The sequence below is a fragment of the Azolla caroliniana genome, unplaced genomic scaffold (genome assembly GCF_043228905.1).
Source record: "Azolla caroliniana isolate FFs.n. ecotype wild unplaced genomic scaffold, voAzoCaro1.0.p SCAF_70, whole genome shotgun sequence".
NCBI lineage: Eukaryota > Viridiplantae > Streptophyta > Polypodiopsida > Salviniales > Salviniaceae > Azolla > Azolla caroliniana.
The window spans coordinates 88,611-110,133 of NW_028230505.1; the positions used below are offsets into that span (position 1 = coordinate 88,611).

The window sequence follows — 21,523 nt, forward strand, 5'->3', positions numbered from 1 at the left end:
GGTTTTGAACTCTACGTGATGTGTGGAAACAACCATTTTGGTGATTGAAAGTGCCAGAAAGAAGTGCCATTCTTGGAGGTCATAAGTGGAGTAGCTATCCACAAGGTAAGTAACTCATGACATTGAGCGGCTTTAGAGGCTTCTGTTTTTATGAGGCGGATAAAATAAATGAATTGTCCCAATCGAAGGAAATGGTAATCAATTATCCTTATGCTAATGAACACAAGATAAGGGTAATCGGATACGTTGATCGTAAATGGTATATTGATCCACCTATAGAGGATATAAGGTCACATTGGAAGTTGTGGGTATTGGCTAAACAACCTTTGTTGATTATCAGTGGACAAATCCATTTTACTTTAATTTTTTCCAATATTCTATGCAATTGGGAATACATGTGGTTTAGGATAGACGTGATGTGTTACCAACTCCATTTCACTTTAATTTTTTCCAATATTCTATGCAATTGGGAATACATGTGGTTTAGGATAGACGAGATGTGTTACCAACTGCATTTCAATATTGGAGACAACAAAGTATTACTCCGAAGCTCCTTGCTAAATTATGGGTTAATCTATGGGCAAGAAAACAATGACAACAAATATTGCATGTACAATGGTTACTTGTACATCGAGCCTTGCCTGTATGCACATGGTTACATAAGATGGGCATATCCTCTAGATGTGCTCGTTGTCATTTACAAACTGAAACTCAAAAACGTTGTTAATGGGACTACATTGAGTCTCAACTGGTATGGCAACGCCTCCTTAGAATATTTGCTAACTACTTTCCCCCTGGGCCATCAGTTTTCACATGGGGCATGTTCGTATGCTCAATGGAGTTTGATGAAACCTCTCTGCATTTTTCTCTCTCACAACCCTATCCTTTTTTACTTCAAGAATGTTGTGCATCCCTATCATGGCTTGCTGGGAAAATCTCAAACAAAAATGGGACTAGCTATGCGTTAAAATCAAGATTGATGCTCCTTTGATGATGGCAAACAAATGAAGATTGGACACATAAATCATAATGAGGACCTTATCTCACATGAGGCTCTAGTAGGAGACGTGTGAAATCACCCAACCACTCAACCTGTAGCCAGTCGCTAGTTATGTATTGGTTCATACACATAGATCAAGTCTACATGGCTAGATGTTGCCCACCCTTCTAATGTGTGAGTGAGTATTAATCGTAGCCAACTAAAGGTCTTATGGTTGTGCACACATACGTCGTAGCATCACACCACTAACTCCCTTGGAAACAACTTACACGACAATTTTGTTGGTTGGGTTCATGTGTCCTAGGTGAATTCATTTCATTTGTTTGCAAAATTTCTAATTTGTGAGGTTTTTTGTTTGGATCACTAATTTCCAAATAGGGCCTTTTGGGTGCATATATATGGTATTGTCAACTAGATTGCCCTAGGTGCCACAATTCACTTATCCACTACATTTTTTTCAACATCCCCAAATATATTGTTGGGGTTCAATAGCCTCTTCCTGGATTTGTTTTGGAAATTGTCACATTTGCCATGTAAATTGCAAAAATTGGACTTCAATTCACCAAGATATGTACTAGTCATTGCCATATTGGTTGTATATATTAGGGTTCGTGAAAAAGAAATTCCTCAAAATAACCATTAGGACATGAATCACCAACTTTATTAAACACTTTCAAAAAGAAAAGATTGTCTTAATGACGACCATAGTCGTGGAATTGAAGTACTCATTAACAACAAATGAGAATGATCCTTCTCTCTCATCGAAATTGAAGATTTCTCCCTTAACCAATTCACATATCTCTTATATTGATTGAGTGCCTATATGAATTGCATGTGCTTGAGCCACTAGTGTACATTCTAATTTGTCGTTGTGTTATTGGTGATTTAAATTTTAAGAGAAGTATATGTGTCCTTTCCTAGACCGACTCTTGTCATTACATTCATCAACTATGCAATGCCAAGTCAATATACTTGAGAAACCTATTTTTGTCCTATCATAGGTAAACTATGTTTGTATTCATCAACTATGCAATGCCAACTAAGAATTTGGAGTATACCATACTTGCCAGCTACCAAAATGGATTCATTTCATTCCATTATAACCATTTCTTTCACATTACTACTAGCATTTAAATTATTCAAAATCTAGTGGAGTATCCCAAAACCCTAGAATTTCAATAGCTATGTTTATCATCCCATCAATGACTGAGCATAATAACATCATCACCATCAAAATCATCCACAGTGTTTATAGTAGAACAAAAAATCACCTTCTCTATATCATTAATACAATAACCAAAGGGGTGGTTAGGATTTTGCATAATTATTCATTAGGAAGAAAGCCTTGTGAAGCCCCTCTTTTGGTGGGAGTCTTTTCGATATGGCCATTATCAATTCTAAAGAGTGGTATATTGGTCAAGATGGTCCAAGTCATATTCTAGGGGGGCCTTTTCATCCAATGACACCTCTTCTAAAAAAGATTTAAAAGTTGTTTCTTTTTTTGAGCTACAAGAACTTCACATGCCTCAACTTTAAAAGTTATTTCTTTTCTGGTGCAACAATTCACTTATTTGCTACATTTTTGTCAACATCCCCAAAATAGATTGTTAGGGTTCAATGGACTCTTCCTCTATTCGTTTTGGACATTGTCACATTTCCCTTGCAAAATTTGGACTTCATTTCACCAAACTAAGAAGCAATCTCCCCTTTATTGCTATTTTAATTGTTAATTAGTCATAGCCATATTGGCTATATTTATTAGGCTTCGAAAAAGAAATTGTTCAAAATAACATGAATCGCCAACTTTGTTGAACACTTTCAAAAGAAATGATTTTCTTAACGATAACAATAATTATCGAACTGAAGTACTCATTAACAACAAATGAGAACGGTACTCACATTATTACTACCATTGCAAATATTGAAGGCATTATTAATGTCATGAAAAACAAGTCCATTTCAGCCTCTTTGGGTCTTGCCAAACCTTACACTAACTAAACTCTTTTTCATTCACAAATTCTTGAAACAACATAATTATTAGTAAACTGTTTTTTAGTATTTTTATTGCAAATCTATGATCTCAACTTTGATGCACACTCTCCTAAACCTGCAGCTTCCACACTACAAGTCACACTCTTGTTTTATGACACATTCCTTCCTTGCCACAATAGTGTGATATCCACCAGCCTTGTTTGTGTATGTCTTTTGTTTCTAGGAGCAACCAATGGTAAGTTCTGAAAAGTGTCACAGCAATATCATCTACAAACAAAACTCTAAATATGTGACAGAAAAGGTTATCAAAGCAAAAAAAAACTTTTAAGAAAGGATGCGACAGGAAAAAGGAAATAACAGAAATGAGGATATGAAAGAGAAACAGCATATGAATGGTGATAGTCATCATCGCATCACATAAAACAATGAGTGGCATTATTTAAAATATTAAGATTCTTGGCCCTAATGAAGGGTGACCAAAACATAGCCTCAACTTGAATGATTGAATGTTTGATTCCAAATATACATCAGATATTGCAATATGTACTAGCTCTATTCACATAGCATTATAAAGAAAATTTATATAGGATATGAATTACATCTTGAAAGCATGTAAAATCCATTACATTAGCATATAGGCCTAGTACACCATTGCTAATTTGATGCACTTTATGTGCTTATAACACCTCAGGAAAGAAGAATAAAATCCATACATTCTCAGATATATCGAGTTTTCCTTTAGAATATGGACAGAATGTCTGATAATAGTAACATTAACAAACAATGTAGCTCTCAATCCGTTGAAACTATGAAGCCATATATCCAAATAAATTAATGAAGCTCTTCATCCATCACCCTTGAGCTCTGAAAGATGAAGAGCAAAATATTTTAGTATGTATCAAAAGGCAATATCTATATTTTAGTATGAAAGATGAAGATTCTTCTAGAGGTGGTCTGAAACCAGTGGATACATTGGTATCAAAACATGGTATAAATTTCTTAGGAAAATCTCTAACCACAATTGTCTTGTTACATAACTTACAATTCAACACAAACAAAATGAATGTTTGCAACACCTAACCATATAAGGTATTCTATGACTTAGTATGTCAACTTTTCCTCATAAAGCTATACTTTTTGTTTCTGATCTAAAATCATTAATAAGCTCCTCTACATGATGATGATACATAATCAGTGAGTTTCCCATATAGTAACCTCCCTTAACCAAGACAACCCCTTTTGTATAGTATAAACTTACAGTTTGTTGCACCGGCTACTCTCGTGCAACCAAGTTACATCTTGTAGCATGTATGCTACAGTTTTATAACATAGAAAAAACAAATTTACATGGTCCAGATAGGTTAGACCACAAACTGTGGTGCAATCAGTGACAAACAATGCCTTGAATTGTGTATCCATAGGAGGATTAATGAAAGCAGAGTTTCCTAAGACTGTATGGACATGGGAATTTTTTATACGGGTGAAAGATGTAATAAAGTTGCTATGGAGACTGAAAAAACTTCCAAAACAAGCATATGAAATTTCATACTTTTGAACCAGATTTGATCTAGTGGCTCTATGTCTAGTGTATCAAATAGCTAGAGTTTAGTTGGTGGCTCTTGGAACTACAAATGTGCACATTGCCTTTTAAGAGCACCAAGGGCTGCATATCCACGAGGACATCAAGCACAAGAGTCTCCGGTGAGGAGAACCTGAGCCCTGTAAATGTTACTCCTAGGTATGCATAGGAGTGTGTGTGTGTGTGTACCACCTTTTCCTCTCCCAAGAATTCTGGTTCTGATCTTGTTAGCCATGCTTGAGTGGTGTTAAACATCATCACTTTAGTTTTATCCATGTTTATCAATGAAACTTTGTTCATACAAAATACCTTTAGGGAGATTAAATGGCTTTATAGTCCCTTTGGAGAGTTAGAAATCAGCACAATATCACCAGCATATAGTAATATTTGTATGTCTATACTCACTAGGCATGCTCCCGAACCCCCCAACCTCTCTACGTAATGCGATACCTCATCTCTGTAGAGACTGAAGAGACTAGGTGCTAGTGGGCATCCTTGTTTTACCCCAATTGTTCTAGCAATAGCCTCTAACAAACCATTAGGATACCACAGTTTTCATGACATGGATTCAAACAGTGCAGAGATTCCCTATTGCATATCTATAGGGACACGAAGGGCTTCTAGCTGTTGCATAAGCCAACACACCTCAGTGTCAAAGGCTTTTCTGAAATCCACAAAGCAGCAATAAATCCTCTTATTATGGGCTTTCTACCCTTCTCGATAAGGGCTCTGAGGGTCAATATGTGATCCAAAGTCACAAACCCCTTCCAGAAGCCTGCCTGTCCAGCTAAATGGCAGTGATTTTGCTCTGCCCATATACTCAATTCTGACTCTAGGATCCAGCCATGTAGTTTAGCCAAGTAGTGGCCAAGATTGTCCTATAGTTCCTCAGCATCATGGGGTCTCCACTCAAGGATTGGCACAATGATATGTTCTGTCTATGTGGTAGGGAAACCTTCACACCTCGCTCTATTAAAGATGTGTGCTAGCAAATGGGAGCAAGATGTCATGGACATAGATAAAGTGCTCACTATACAATTCATCATGATCCTGAGCCTTCCCAAATTGTAACCGATCAATGGCATTTCTTATATTTTGTAAAGTAAAAAAGGTAGATTCATGTGGGCATGAGCATGTGGGTGGGGAAGTGGAGTTGCCCCAAGATATCAAATAGTACCTCGGAATATTCGTACCACACCTAAGACGAGGTCAGTTGTGTGAGAGGTTACCTCTCATTAAACATTTTCCATGCTCTTCTACTTTCTTGTCCTAGGAACAAGCAATACAAATGATTTTCAAATTTACCAAACAATCTCTTCTTCTTCCTTACAAGGCATTGGAAGGTTGTTCTTGCTTATTGTGTGTACAAATACCCCGAGTTACTTCGCGCTACAAGCATCTCCTTGTATCACGAGATTCCTCATCATACCAATTATTTTGTATGACTACCAAGTTTGCGGGCATTGCCCATTGTGGGGAAAGGCATTTGTAGCTGCTTTATGCAATGACTTTGACAATCCTTGTGACTTCATCTAGGGGTTCGAAAGGATCGGAATCTAGCATGCCATTATTTGAGGATATTTCATCCTTAAGGTATTGCACCCTATCATCCTTGAGCAAGTTTGATTTCTTGATAAGGCTAGTGATGTCTTTTCTTATCTCTTCTAATAACTCAATCTTGAGAGAGGCACACAGCTCTGTTTTTTATTTCTCTATCTCCTTTTTCATTTCCTCTCTTAATGTTCTTTCTATATTATCTCTTATAAGATTGATCTCTTGCCTAATCAAATGGCTTAATAGATCATGTTTCCCCTCTTCGACATCAAATGGAACCTGCATTTTAGGTGCCTTGTGCCACCTTCTGGTGCTACTTGGGGTGCTTCATCTGGTCACTTTTTCTTCTATAGTATCTTCTTGGGGTCTTCCATGGATCTGGACCATCTTTGTAGGTATTGAGATCCATACCTTCATTTGCTATCCATTCAGAATCCATGGTCTCCTATAGTTAGGACAACGGGTACAAGGTATGGCCAGAGACATGCAAGGGGAAAAGGGAATAGAGTGAAACCAGGAACATAGAGATTTGGCCAAGAGGACACAGAGATTAGTCAGACATTACAGAAAATGCAGAGGATCAGAGATTGCAGGAAACTCCTGGAAACCCTAGGGTTACTAGCAATGCCGATTTTTATGCATTGCCTAAGAATTGGAAATATGATTTATAAGGTTTGCCTTCCAAGGACAGATCAAATGCCAGGAAACAAATCCTGAGTTTGCTGGCTTACTTGCGAGCTTGCTTGATTGCGGGGAAATCACAAAGAAGTTCCAGGACATGGGCGGCAAAAACCCAGAGATCTTGCAAGCAACACTGCTCGCCCGAATTCCGAATCATCTTCATTCACGTAGGAAGAAGCAATAAGTGATGCAACTACGAATCTCATGGAGAGTTTGATCCTGGCTAAGGAGAGCACCCCGCGGAACATTAACAAATCTGAGTATTCCAACCAGTTGAGAGTGAAGAATGGTATTAACCAGAGGATCAGATATTACAGAAAAGGCAGAAGACACAGATATTAGGCAGACATTTCAGATAACCAGAGGACACTGTGATTAGCCAGACATTGCAGAAAACGCAGAGGGGTAAAAAATGTCTAAATGAGGATTCTTTGGATTGAAGTTTGACAAAGTTACAACTCAAGACGTATGAAGTCCTTGTAGCCCAAGAAAAGAAACAGCTTTTAAATATTTTTGGGAAGAAGTGTTTGGATGAAAAGGGCCCCCTTCGCATATGACTTGAACCATGATGCATTCCTTCCCATAGATTGCTCATGGATGGACAATCTTGACCAATATACCACTCTTTATAGATGATAATGGTCAGATTAAAAGATTGTTACTACAGACATCGAGGAGGATTATGATGGTGATGATGTTATTATGTCCACTCATTCATTAGATGATGAACATAACTATTGAAATTCTAGGATTTTGGGATACCCTAGTATGATTTTGAACTGTTTAAATTTACATCTACTTTCTGGAGTGTAGTATTGTGCTATTCCTAACATTATCTACAGACATCGAGGAGGATTATGATGGTGATGATGTTATTATGTCCACTCATTCATTAGATGATGAACATAACTATTGAAATTCTAGGATTTTGGGATACCCTAGTATGATTTTGAACTGTTTAAATTTACATCTACTTTCTGGAGTGTAGTATTGTGCTATTACTAACATTATCTAATGAATCTTACTTTTCAGATATTCTAATGGTTTAATTTAGTGATTTCCCTCATAGCTATTGTATCAAATAATATGCATCTTCAAACACTATAAATACACTACCTATTGTTGAGCATTGTAGATCTACCATATCGTACGACTTACAACATTACTTTTAATGAGGCTTGTTTATCTCAATAATATTCATTATAGTATTCTGATATGCACACAAATCTGTATATATATCATACATAATAACTCAAAAGAAGAATTCTTTGTAATTGAAAAAAATATGGCCTGCAGGTAAAGGAGAAGTCGACCTCTTATCTGCCAATGAAATGGTTTCAAGAAGAGTAGTCTGGTCTAATGGATTTAAGCAGCATGGAAGAACCTTGGAAAATCATAATCTGCACCTGAGAGGCAAATTGCTGCAACTGTAACAAACACAAATAGTACACATGTTCAAAAGAGTTTCTGGATTAATATTTAATATTTTTAGCTTCGAAATTCTAATTTATGGAAAAGAAACAGTAGAAGAAGAACAATGTAAAAACCTGTTCATCATTATTAATCTTTGAGAAACCAAATTTATTTATCCAGATTGATTCTGCCTCCTCTGCGGCAGGAAGGAGAAGGTGCTCCACTTGTAGTATACCAAGAAGCCTCTCTATGTTTAACATCAACACTTGGAAAAATCCCTACGCGAAGATGGGAATAAGATATCATTGTTATATTAATGGTCTATTAATAACCTACGAAATTGAAAAAAAGTCAGAAGGGAGAAAATTTCAGCATTGATCCTCACAAACACAATATACTCATGTTATCTCATCTTCTTCTATTACCAATGCATATTTCCATCTTCCAGTTGTCAATTAAACAACAAATTTATGCAAAAAAAAGTAATGTTGTGAACGTTTTGAGATTATTTTTATCATAATGTCCACATTACCATTGGCATACTCTATGTTTAAATTCTGATTTCATAATTGTTACCACAAATTTGCAACCTAAATACATTACAAGATTGTCATTGAATGCTGATAAGAAAAACTTTTACTTCATCAACTATTTGGAAGACAGTCAAAAGTTCTTTCTTTCTTTCTCTTCCTTCGTAGCATACATCGATTGAAAATTGTCATCAACCTATTGGATAAATGTCATTTTCTTAGGTGCAAAAAGTGAATTCTCCCGGCGGGGCAGTCTTAGCCGGAATGTCTGTTTATGATGCTACAAAGCTCACAATATAATTCATCAGTTCTAAGGCATAAGAGAATAATTATTTATAATAATAATAAAACGAACCACTGTTTTTTCCACCATAGCTATTCGTTTCATTTCTTGATAAAATTCAATGTAAATATATAAAGGACTAAAAACAAAAAAAAAGTTTTTTTGGTACACGGGTTTACCTGTCCACGGTTGGCAGTGTTGGTTGCCACTAAAGGAAGTTCTGCAAAATGTCGTCCAAATATTCGAATTATTGCGGTTGATACAACTGCTTCCCTGATAAGAAATTGCACAATCTCGAGTTTTAAATCTCTTGAGTGTAACAAGCATAGACAGCTAGGCATTATCAATTTCAACGGAACATGACATACTTCCACTTAAGGACAGCACAATATACACCCCGGAAATCCTGATCCCGGATGCTTCGACTGCCGACAACAAGTTGAACAAAAACACATAAGATAATAGCAAGAAGAATGGGCAAACCCACTAAATAACCCATTCATGTGATAAAAGCGATTCCATAGTTAGCATCACATCATATATTGTGGCTAAAACATATCAAAGAAATATACATCAACCTAGAATATAAGGATTGAGGATTCCTATGGAATTACTTAAGAGTTCAAATTTTACCTATGAACCATAAGGGAAATAAGATCTCGCCCTGAAGCTGCATCGATAATTGGATCAAAGCTTTCCTGCAATGACAGAAACACTGAATGTCAGAATGAATATTCATGCAGATGTTATTTTTCAAAATGCTCGAAAAACTGTTTTGTTACCATTAAGATTGTTGCAGCATTAGACAAGATTCTTCCATTCTCAGGGTCACCTCTTCTACCATGAAGCAACTGCCATGAAAACTCTGAATCTAGAAACTTCAACTCTTCACTGCTTTCTTGATCACGCTTCTTCTTAAGCATGTCAAAAATGCTCCGATGTATAGGTTGAGGTCCATTTACAACTAGTTCTTGAAGGGTCTGATGTATACGTGTACAATCCAAACCACAAAACCACTCGCCTGCTGGTAGCTCCTACAAATACAAAACCCTTTGAGCAAATCTAATAGAGAGTTCTACACTGATTTAAGATGCAAAATCACAAATTTCCAACTTCTATTCATCAACATGGTAGCAATTACACTTTGAATACCTTGAGGTCTGCTATACCTTCTTCCTTCATGCATCCAACATGATACTCTCTCTCACACTGCAGGCATATACACAGAAGAAGTACTACATTTAGGGCCTTCTTCAAAAGTTTAAAAAAGCACCAAACTTCTAGATGATTATAGACTTTACTTGATCACACAACAACACAGTCTTTTCACCAAAACCAGACTTTAAAAAATCGCCATTCCTGCACATATAATACAACAAACCACATAAATCAAGGTCCTTATAGAAACGTAAAATTTGAATTAGCCACTCATTCCTGCAGCCTATTACTTGCAGATCACACAGCCTCCTATTGCATTTTTCGAAACTTTAACAATTCTTTGACATCGATCTGATTGTTTCTCATTAACAGATGCAGCAAAGAGGTGTCCAGATGATCGTGTGCTCTTTCGCTTTGGATGTTCACCCTTGCCTTCACAAGATGGACAATACCAATCACCTTCTGGTATACTCGATAACCCAGCACATTCTGCAAACACAGTGACACATTCGATAAATTCAGAGAGTAGTAAAATTAGATTCACCACACTCAACCTCGCTCTTTATTAAAGAGCCATCGCTGAGTACAATAAAAGTCATAGATGTGCATAGCACATGGTCAGATAACCACTACAGAGGAGAACAGTGATTAGCAAGAATCCAAGAAGGAAAAGGTGCAAGTTTGACTATATGATGATATCATAAGATTTGCTACTATGGGGGACATAATACTATTAGGAGATTTTAATGCACAAACCAAGGATGAACAAACAACTATGTTTAACACCAACGAGGCTGTTTATGGATAAGTTATGGCGGAAGAGGTTGGTCTAAAGCGACAAGCTCAAGATATGAGTGCTATAACTAAATATGGAAAATACTTTCTAGCCTTGGGAAGTGCGCATGGATTTGTGATATATAATGGCTTGTCACAATGGCCTAGATCAGATGCTTTGACATGTTGGAACCCAAAAGGGGGTGCAAGCACAGTTGATTATCTAATGGGATCTCCATTTCTTATACCTGAAATAAAAGTGTTCACTATATCGGGAAGACCAATTGGCTTGGCAGCTGATCATGCATATCTACGCTTTGAGGTAAAGGATGGATGCACAAAGGATGTATATGCTAAGGAGAGTGGGCTGGCTGAGTATCTATTCACTCGCGAGACAATTGATGTGTATAGTTGTGGTGTATACAATGGCATGCTAGATTTGGATCCTTTCGCACCCCTTGAAGAACTTACCCAAGGTTTATCCAAATCATTGCATAAAGCAGCCACAAATGCCTTCCTTCACACAACGGCCAATTCCCCCAAACTCGGTAGCGTAATACAAAATAGTTGGTATGATGAGGAATGTCGTGATACAAGGAGATGCTTGCAACGTGATGTAACTCAGGGCATTTATACACAACCACGCAAGTGCAACCTTCCAACGCCTCGTGAGGAAGAAGAAGAGATTGTATTTGGCTAAATTTGAAGATCATTTGTATTACTTGTTTCTAGGACAAGAGCGTAAAAGAGCATGGAAAATGTTTAATGAGAGGCAACCCACCACACAACTGACCTCACCTCAAGTGTGGCAGGAATATGCAAAGGTTCTATATGATATCCCGGGGCAACCTCCTCTACCCCACCCGAATGCCTCACGCCCACATGAATCAACCTTCTTTACACCACAAAATGTAAGAAATGTCATTGATCGGCTACAATTTGGGAAGGCCCAAGATCATGATGGATTGGTGGGTGAGCACTTTATCTATGCCTATGACACCTTGCTCCCATTGCTAGCACACATCTTTAATAGAGCCATGTGTGAAGGTTTTCCTACTAGATGGACTCAACATACCATTGTGACAATTCTCAAGAGTGGAGACCCCATGATGCCAAGCAACTATAGGACAATCATGATTGGCCATTACTTGGCTAAACTATATAGCTCAATTCTAGAATCAGAATTGAGTATATGGGCAGAGCAAAATGGCTGCCGTTCAATTGGACAAGCAGGCTTTCGAAAGGGTTTCACAACTTTGGATCACATTATTGAGGAGGGCAAAGCCCACAATAAGAGGATTTATTGCTGCTTTGTGGATTTCCGAAAAGCCTTTGACATTGTCCCACATGCTCAGCTTTTGCAGCGGCTAGAAGCCCTTGGTGTTCCTATAGATATGCAATGGGGAATCTATGCACTCTATGAATCTATGTCAGGAAAAGTGCGGTCTTCTAAGGGCTTGTCAAAGGCAGTGGCTAGCCCAATTGGCGTGAAGCAAGGATGCCCACTATCCCCCACACTCTTCGGTATCTATATAGATGAGGTATCACAATATATAGAGAGATTTGGGGGTTCCGGAGCACACCTAGCAGGTATAGCTATACAAATATTACTATATGCTGATGATATTGTGCTGATTTCTGACTCTCCGGAGGGACTACAAAGACATCTAAATGCCTTAAAACTATTTTGTACGGACAAAGGTTTGTCAATCAACATGAATAAAACTAAAGTGATGGTGTTTAACACCACCCAAGCATGGGTAACAAGATCAAAACCAGAATTCTTCTTGGGAGAGGAAAAGGTGGAATACACACGCTCCTACATATACCTAGAAGTAACATTTATAGGACCTAGGTTCTCCTTACAGGAGGCCGCTTGTGCCCGACTTTCTCGTGCATATGCAACCCTTGCTGCTCTCGAGAGACAATGTGCACATTTGCAGTTCCAAGAGCCACGGACTAAGCTATGGTTATTTGATACACTTGTCACACCAACTCTTCTCTATGGAGTAGAGACATGGGGACCGAGTCTTAACAAGGCAAATCATTGGAAAGATTTAGAGAGACCTTTAGTGTCAATGATTGCTCGCATGATAAGGAGCAAAGCATCGGTGCCCCACGATATAATCCGGGCATAGATGGGAGCAGCACCTATAATAACAGAGGCGTTGTTCCGATTAGTGACATTTATCCAACATTTTTGGGAGCTCCCTAAACGAAGGTACCCAAGGTTGGCACTTATGTCATCAAAACAACTGGCTGAAAATGGAGACACTCATTGTTGGTATGCTTAAATGCAGCAATGGTTCGAGTCACATGGCATGAGTATAAATGCACTACCCCCGTTCCAATATAGCTTGGACTGTCCCCATCTAAATATGACCAAAGTGGAAAAGAATAGAGTGATCCGAACTGATATTATTAACTTGGAAAACAAGACAACATGGATCAGCCCCAAAATACCACTTGGTACAAAGATGGCCCACTATAAGACACACTTCTTACATACATCGGAGGATGGATTTGTCATCAGGCCACCTTATATGGACATACATCTATCCTATGCGCTGCGTAGTGTGATAGGGCAGCTGCGAACTTCATCACATCAGCTACAGATTGAGGTAGGCCAGATATACACGACTACCTCTAGAAGAGAGAATTTTCCAATTGTGTCATCAAGGAGTGGAATCTGAAGAACACTATGTTTGTCATTGTAGTGTCTTTTATGAAATCAAAGGGAGATACCATTGCCTCTTTAAACAAGGCTTTGGCCCACTACGCAAGGTAATGGAATATGAGGACCAACGATGCCTAGGGCTTTTCTTGCTAGAGCTCAAGAGACATCGGGAAAAGTTGTTGAAGAATACAGCCACACAAGCTCATCCACAAAGAACAATCACAACTTTCTTTATCCCCATCACTCCTAATGCTAGAAGTCAACCCTAGGATACACAATGGACTTCAGACCAAGACATAACAAAGGGGTTACAATTGATCGGGCAATGGCAATTTGCCGTGCACGTAGGCCTCGGCCCCATGGACCACAACCTCAACACCCTTGTCATCGACAAATAAAAGCCATTATCTCCCGCCATTGTAGGTGCTTCCCTCGCTTCGGAGACATTTCCATTCTGGATTGACCTATGCTAGAGATCTTTCGAAGACAAAAGCTACAATATACCTAACTTGAGGATCTCACATGTGCCAAAAACTAGATTCCCTCATTATTTTTCTTTTCATGTTATTTACTTTTATATTTACTGTGTGATATTTATTTTATTTTGATTTGTTCTCAAAGGCGAGACAATACTTAAGATGTAATCTCTTATTTGGTCTTATAGGCCATTTTGGCCTCTTAAAAGACGTTAATATATCGTTCTTTCTTTCTTTCTTTCTTTCTTTCTTTCTCTCTCTCTCACACACACATATCTCTTCTGCTGCACAGAATCACTCCCTATTCTTTACATGGTATCAGCGCTCTTCCTACCGAGAAACTCGACAGAAACAACTTCGCATCTTGGGAGTACAAGATGCACCAATACCTTGTCGGTCAAGGCTATTGGAGCTATGTCGAGGGAACACAAGAAAATCAACCCAACCCGGCACATGCCAACCACCCACCCAGCTTGGGAGCAAGCGGCGAGTCGCGTGCAGTATTGCCTTGCATCATGCATTCATGATCACATGATTGGCTACACCCATGAGGCCAAAACGCCAAAAGAGGCGTGGGGGAACCTCAAAAAGATATTCGCGGCCAACACAACCGCACGAAAGCTTCAACTTCGCCAAGAGTTGAACAGCATACAATAGAGGGATATGTCAATTGGCAACTACACCGTCAAGATCAAGGAGTTGTGCAACTCCCTCGGGTCGATCAATGTCAACATTGACGACGACGAAATGGTGCAGATATGCCTCGAAGGCCTAGCACCTTAGTTCGGCACCATACGGTCGGCAATCCTTGCGAGGGAGAATCCTCCCTCCTTCAACCTCCAGTTGCACGAAAGCTTCAACTTCGCCAAGAGTTTAACAGCATACAATAGAGGGATATGTCAATTGGCAACTACACCGTCAAGATCAAGGAGTTGTGCAACTCCCTCGGGTCGATCAATGTCAACATTGACGACGACGAAATGGTGCAGATATGCCTCGAAGGCCTAGCACCTTAGTTCGGCACCATACGGTCGGCAATCCTTGCGAGGGAGAATCCTCCCTCCTTCAACCTCCAGTCGATGCTACTGATCGAAGAAAACCACGTCCGAACAAGAGGCAACGAATCAGACAAACAAATGCTCTATGTGAGTTTGGACGGAGGAAGAGAGCAAGGCCATGGAAGAAGGGACCAATCCGGCCGAGGCTGAAACAACCAAAGGCAATCCCATGAGCACAACTTCTTCTGCCGGCAAGACGTTGCAAACACGCGAGGCCGAGTGTCTGGTAGAAGGGGGAGCAATCATGCCGGACCTAGCCTTCAAAACAACTCCGCCCAGTGTGGATACTGTGGCAAATTTGGCCACTACGAGGCAGAGTGTCGAAGGAAGAAGGGTGAGTCGGCCTCCATAAGCCGACAACTCACCAACTATGCCTCAAACTCCGACTACGACGATCGTGGCAGAATAATACAACAACACAAGCTCATCCACAAAGAATAATCAAAACTTTCTTTAGCCCCATCACTCCTAATGCTACAAGTCAATCAAGGGATACACAAATGGGCTCCCGACCAAGACATAACAAAGGGGTTACAATAGATCAGGCAATAGCAAATTGTCGTGCACGTAGGCCCCAACCCCATGGACCACAACGTCAGAGATGAGACAACACTTAAGATCTAATCTCTTGATTGGTCTTATAGGCCATTTTGGCCTCTTAAAAGACGTTAATATATCTTTCTTTCATCCAGGCATGCATGGATACATGATCTAGGTAGGGTCTAAGAAAGCAACTATAAAAAAATAGGAACTCACATGGGTCATGAATTTTGAGATATCATGCATGCCAATTGCCTTAATGGCAAAGTATGCTAATTTGAACATAATAATAACACCTGAAGATACTGAGGATGCCAAGTCACACCTACCTAAGTTTCTCTAATATAAGCTTGTGAAAGGAACTTCCTATCTATACCACTTGACAATAGAAGATCGTTTGAGTGCGTCAGACTTGCATGTTGCATTGGAGATATCTCACATCAAAAGTTGGCTGACGTAATACAAACTTTGTTTTATGCTGCCAATAGACCTTCAAGGTGTGTATAGACCCACAAAATGGATGGTATTTATAATAAATACATGGGGATACAAACACATCCTCCAGAAATAGAGATATTAAAAACTTGCCTGTATGATAAGCTCTTGGACAAGCATCACAAAGAACAAGATCTCCTCCATCCCCACATTCTGCACAATCATCATCATTCTCTCTAGTAATCTTATCACTGGATTCTTCTTGTCTCTTAGCTTCAAGCGATTGAGCAAACATGTGAAGAGACTGCCCATCCGATAGATAAATACTTGAATACCTGCATATATTGAAAGAAAGAATGTTAGGCTATTTGATCTAGATATGGGATTCTTGATGATAGAGTTTTACGAGGGACTTACGGATTCCTACGTGAACCCCACCCTGCATGAGCCTCAAACAAGGAACAGCTAATCTGCCACATGAGATTAAAACAAGAGATTTTAAGTTCAAATGAAGAAAAGATGAGTTGTTGCAAGGTATCAAAACTCAAAAGTTCTCATACCACTTCATTGCAACAACCACAGCAGATGCCAGAACCTTCTTTTGTACCAGTCAAAATACGCTACAGAAATAGATATCGGGTAAGAAAATGTACGTCCAGCAAAAATTTATATGGAACAAGAATCCATGAGTGTTTGAATCAAACCTGTCCTTTAAAGTAGTAAGCAACTTCAGTGCCATCTGCTAAACCTCCCGGCAAGAAAAGCATTTTATGAAGGTTCATTTCTCTAAAAATGATCAAACAAGAACGTGTCTAAATTTGTCACTAGCACACCACATAAAAACATTATGACAAACAATAGGTACCTTGTTTGAGATGTAGGGGGCGTTGGGACAGCCTTTGATAGATGAACATCAGCCCGACGTTTGCTTGTAGCTAATGATAATGGTGGAAAAAATGAGTTTTTAGAAAAGTTTGATCCAAAATCACCACCGTGTAAAATAAACAGCAAGGTAAAGAACATGCTCCTGATCAAGACCTGAGCTCATAGAGTGATTTTTCCTAGCACTCTCTGTCTCATCAAGATGGAGAGAGCGTCTCAATTGTCCTTGAGAAATAACCATCTGATCTAGACCCATTTGAGAAGGAGAGGATGTCTGAACAACCTTTGAAGAATGAGCATCTGAACGACGCTTGCTTGCACCTGATAATAACGAGTGACAAAAAAAGTTTTAGACACACTCAATTCAAAATCATCAAATATAAAATAACAGCACAGTAAAGAGCATCTTCTGTATAAAAACCTGTGCTCATGGACTGATTTTTCCTGGCACTCTCATCAATAACTTTGGAAACTTTTTTAGAAGACTTTACTTCAGTTTTCATGCCACTTCTCAGAATGTCAGATAATGACATGCCGTTGTCTATGAAAATATTCTCACTTGGATGTCTCGCAGTACTCCCAGCATGCCTCTCAAAGAGAGACACATTCACCATCTTCAAACATTGATGGGGACCACATACACAAGGTTAAAATAAAAATAGACATGAATACAAATAGATTTCCATGATAAAGTCAGGTTCTTACAGATTCTCCTTTACAACATTTGCAATTGCACAGAATTCCACCATTTTTTACAATTCCGGTAAGTTTAACCTAGTGAAATTGATAAGGGAAGTTGGGATAAGTTCAAAACCAAGAATGCATCTTATCATACCAATTTTTCATTCTACTTACTCCACCACACTTGTCTTTATATGAGACCTGGCACCCTTCAAGTACACCAGACAACAAAAGCGCCTTGGCAGTACTGGGCACCTCAGTTAGTGTGCCTGCTTTAGCAACATTTTGGTTGGGAGTGATTGGTACAACAGTTTCTCCTTTATTAGGCGTTTCTGATTCTATCACTGGGTGTAGACAGGGGCTTCCATGATCCATCAGCTGCTTATCATCGTATGCACATCTCTCTGTTATATAGTCGGGTGATGCTGGGCAGCTAGAATTAGTCATTGGATGCAGGCAAGGACTTTCATGATCCATTTCTATCTTCCTCAATGAATCTACTCCTTCGCTGTAAAGGTCTCTAGAAGAATCTGAGGATGTTTGCTGCAGGCACTGGCCTTCCCACTGCAAACTAGGACTTCCATGGAATTCTTCATGCTTGCTGTGCAATGGAATTCCATTGGAACATCCAAGGTCTCCATCCGTATGGACATCGGCATGTAGCGTCCATTCAGAGGTTGAATATTTGGAAATTCCTTTGTGACCTTTATACATGTCATAAGATTCCGGACTTTCCGATTCAAACATAACCATTTGAGGATCAAGAATTTGCTCAACCCGAGATGAGGGAGTGCATACAGTCGAATACATGTCACTCTCGTGCTCTTCTTGAGCATCCTTCTCATTAACCTCCCCACTGTTATAATCAATATCTCCATCACTGTACTCTTCTCGTTCATCACTAAAATCAGCATCATGGCCTCGATTGGGTGGCTCAGATGATAAAGGGTACATAGTGGAATACATGTCACTATCATGATCTTCAATGTAGACCTGCTCATTGACATGGTCTACGTTTTGATCCATTTCATCATGATCACCATCACTATCCTCTTCCAATTCATCTTCAAGGCCAGTTATATCCCCATTTATTAATCTCTGAAAAGAAAACCCACCCAGGGGGGGACCCATACCAGCCATTTCTTGTACACCAACCCACATTGGATGCACACTACCCAACTGTGGAAGATCACTGTGTGGCATCCCTGCACTATCTTTCCTGTATTTTTCTCCTTCAAGCTGAACAAGGTGATTATCGATTACCTTCGTATTATTTGGATAAGGATAGGTTTCATTATCTGATACAGTTTTCATATCGACTTTATTGGCATGCATATTCCTTTCTACAGGTTGTGGTTGCATACTATGTGCAGTGTCATTAGAGGCTGGATGTGGAAGACCTGATGCACTATGTGGTGTGGGATATACTGGAATAAAATCATGAGACAAATATTTCTTCTCAATGAAACGAGGATCATGGATATCCACAATGCCTATAGATGAATCTCTTAACATATGAGCATTTGTAGAAGAGAGCTGATTCCCACATGATAGTGGAGGAACTCTATATCCGGTTGCAAAAGAGTTATGCAAATGGGTGGGCTGTACAGTAACGTTAGGCTTCAGATAGGAACCAGTTCCTCGATCATCTTGATCTTCACAATGAGCTTCTTTCATACGACAACCTACCTGAAAATCCAGTCTAGGATCAACCCAAACGTTATCAACCATGCTCCTTCTATCCTTTTGCATTCTTTCATCAAATGGTTTTGGCAGTTGGGCTTCGTATAAAGAGTTTGTATACCCCTTATGAGGGGTATGACTAGCAAAGTTATCAACACAATCCTGTTCCTTAGAATAAACTAGGTGAGGATCCCAAACATCCTGGTGCGTGTTTCTTCTATCTTTTCGCAATCTTTCATCTAAAGGTCTTGATAAGGGGGTTTCATATACATTGCCCGTATATCTCTTACAAAGGGGCTTTGTCTCACCTTCATCAGGCAACATAGATTCGATCCTTATATTGGATATGACCTTTTTTGGGGGAGGTTCTGCTTCAAAGTCCACAGCATTCCTTTTGAGCAGTGAAGATATTTTACCCTGTTCAACAGAGAATTGCAAAGCTTCCAATCCATTACATCCATTCTTTGCTGCCATATCCTCCAGTTCCCATGATTACAAGACCATTCCCACAAGAGAGCTTATCAACAAATCAAACTCTTGTTTTCTGGTTCTTAACTTCTTGTTCCTTTTTCTACTCCGATTCCGTTTTTTTCTTTACAGAGGGAGTACTCTGATTAAAATAGAACAAAAGAAATTCCCAGCTGAATAAGGAGTGAGGGCAAAAAAATCACCTTGATTAGTTGGGTCTTCTTTATTATGCTGGAGAAAGGGGGGTTGAATTTCTTTTCAAAATCTTAGATCCTTCTGAATGAGATACACACAGAGACGGAGAGAAACAGAGAGGAGATGAAAGGGTCTTAAATCTCCTCGAAAACGAAAACCCATATCCTTGAGCTAATGAGATGGGCCAAACTCGTCTCAATCTTGCAGAGGGATGCTAAAGAAGGAGAAGAAGAAGAAGAGAGACAGACAGACAAGACAGACTTCAGTCAGAGTTTGATACCAATTTCCCTCTCCATTTGAACTTCTTTTTAGGAGGAAGGAGTAAGAGGGCACACACACATTTGAGGGGTATTTTAAGGAATTTCAATTAGTAAAAGTATCTGCTATGAGAGTGAGAGGTTTGAGGTTTGCGGGGTATTTTAGGGAATTTCAATTAGTAAAAGTATCTACTACGAGAGTGAGAGGTTTGCGGGGTATTTTAGGGAATTTCAATTAGTGTAAAAGTATCTACTATGAGAGTGAGAGGTTTGAGGTTTGAGGGGTATTTTTGGGAATTTCAATTAGTAAAAGTATCTACTATGAGTGAGAGGTTTGCAGGGTATTTTAGGGAATTTCAATTAGTGTAAAAGTATCTGCTATGAGAGTGAGAGGTTTGAGGTTTGAGGGGTATTTTAGGGAATTTCAATTAGTGTAAAAGTATCTACTATGAGAGTGAGAGGTTTGAGGTTTGAGGGGTATTTTAGGGAATTTCAATTAGTAAAAGTATCTGCTACGAGAGTGAGAGGTTTGAGGGGTATTTTAGGGAATTTCAATTAGTAAAAGTATCTGCTACGAGAGTGAGAGGTTTGAGGTTTGAGGGGTATTTTAGGGAATTTCAATTAGGAAAAGTATCTGTTATGAGAGTGACAGGTTTGAGGTTTGAGGGGTATTTTAGGGAATTTCAATTAGGAAAAGTATCTGCTATGAGAGTGATGTTAGAAACAACAAAACAGTTTCAAAGCAACTACTTTTAGTTGTCACATTAACTCTACACCACATCTAGATTAGTTACTATTATTAACTATTATTGTTTTCCTTTTATTAGTAATTGTATTTTTAAACACATCCAACATTCCCTCCACTTTCTCTATTATATAAAGAGGAAACCAGGAACGTTAGAGTGTGGTATTTTTATGCTCTAGTTGTTGTAGCAATTAACTCTTGTAGTTGTATTCCAGCTTGTTATCCCACCTTATTATCTATTACATAGCAATTTCAATTCTCCTCATTTTCTGTTCATGTATCTCTCATTTCCTTACATGGTATCAGAGCATTAGTAGTACGAAGCCTGAAAATATACCCCCCACTCCATACTCTACTTCTAAAAAAAAAAGAGAAAACGAGACAACAACCTTAGCATTATGGCAAGATCCACTCAAGCAAGAAAATACTTGGTAGATAAACTTAACGCAAAGAACTACAGAT

General features: G+C 38.9%; 1 protein-coding gene across 2 annotated transcripts; it reads right to left on the reverse strand.

Moving 5' to 3' along the window:
- Nucleotides 1–3,463: 3,463 nt before the first annotated feature.
- LOC147849399 (uncharacterized) lies at nt 3,464–20,021 on the reverse strand. 2 transcript variants are annotated; one of them, XM_087337570.1, is made up of 19 exons: nt 17,888–20,021; nt 17,738–17,806; nt 17,454–17,646; nt 17,189–17,353; nt 17,016–17,085; nt 16,855–16,936; nt 16,711–16,770; nt 16,568–16,620; nt 16,304–16,485; nt 10,481–10,679; nt 10,334–10,391; nt 10,185–10,241; nt 9,815–10,066; nt 9,666–9,730; nt 9,401–9,457; nt 9,212–9,305; nt 8,354–8,497; nt 8,120–8,233; nt 3,464–3,856 (listed from the first exon to the last, which is right to left on the reverse strand). In XM_087337570.1, the coding sequence occupies exons 1-18, from the start codon at nt 19,868–19,870 to the stop codon at nt 8,144–8,146; spliced, it is 3,873 nt and encodes a 1,290-aa protein (XP_087193696.1). In that variant the 5' UTR covers nt 19,871–20,021; the 3' UTR covers nt 3,464–3,856; nt 8,120–8,143. The 2 variants fall into 2 exon arrangements, with proteins under 2 accessions (XP_087193696.1, XP_087193697.1); XM_087337571.1 differs by lacking the exons at nt 3,464–3,856; nt 8,120–8,233; nt 8,354–8,497; ... (1 more) ...; nt 9,401–9,457; nt 9,666–9,730 and having other exon boundaries at nt 9,851–10,056.
- Between the last annotated feature and the right edge of the window lie 1,502 nt (nt 20,022–21,523).

Excerpts from the sequence above, each read along its gene's own strand:
- LOC147849399 (XM_087337570.1), bottom strand. The coding sequence starts at position 19,870 with ATGGCAGCAAAGAATGGATGTAATGGATTGGAAGCTTTGCAATTCTCT. Across the intron at positions 17,354-17,453 it reads AAATCAGTCCATGAGCACAG|GTGCAAGCAAGCGTCGTTCA; the intron begins GTTTTTATACAG and ends CGTTATTATCAG. Across the intron at positions 9,731-9,814 it reads ATGCTGCAACAATCTTAATG|GAAAGCTTTGATCCAATTAT; the intron begins GTAACAAAACAG and ends CTGTCATTGCAG.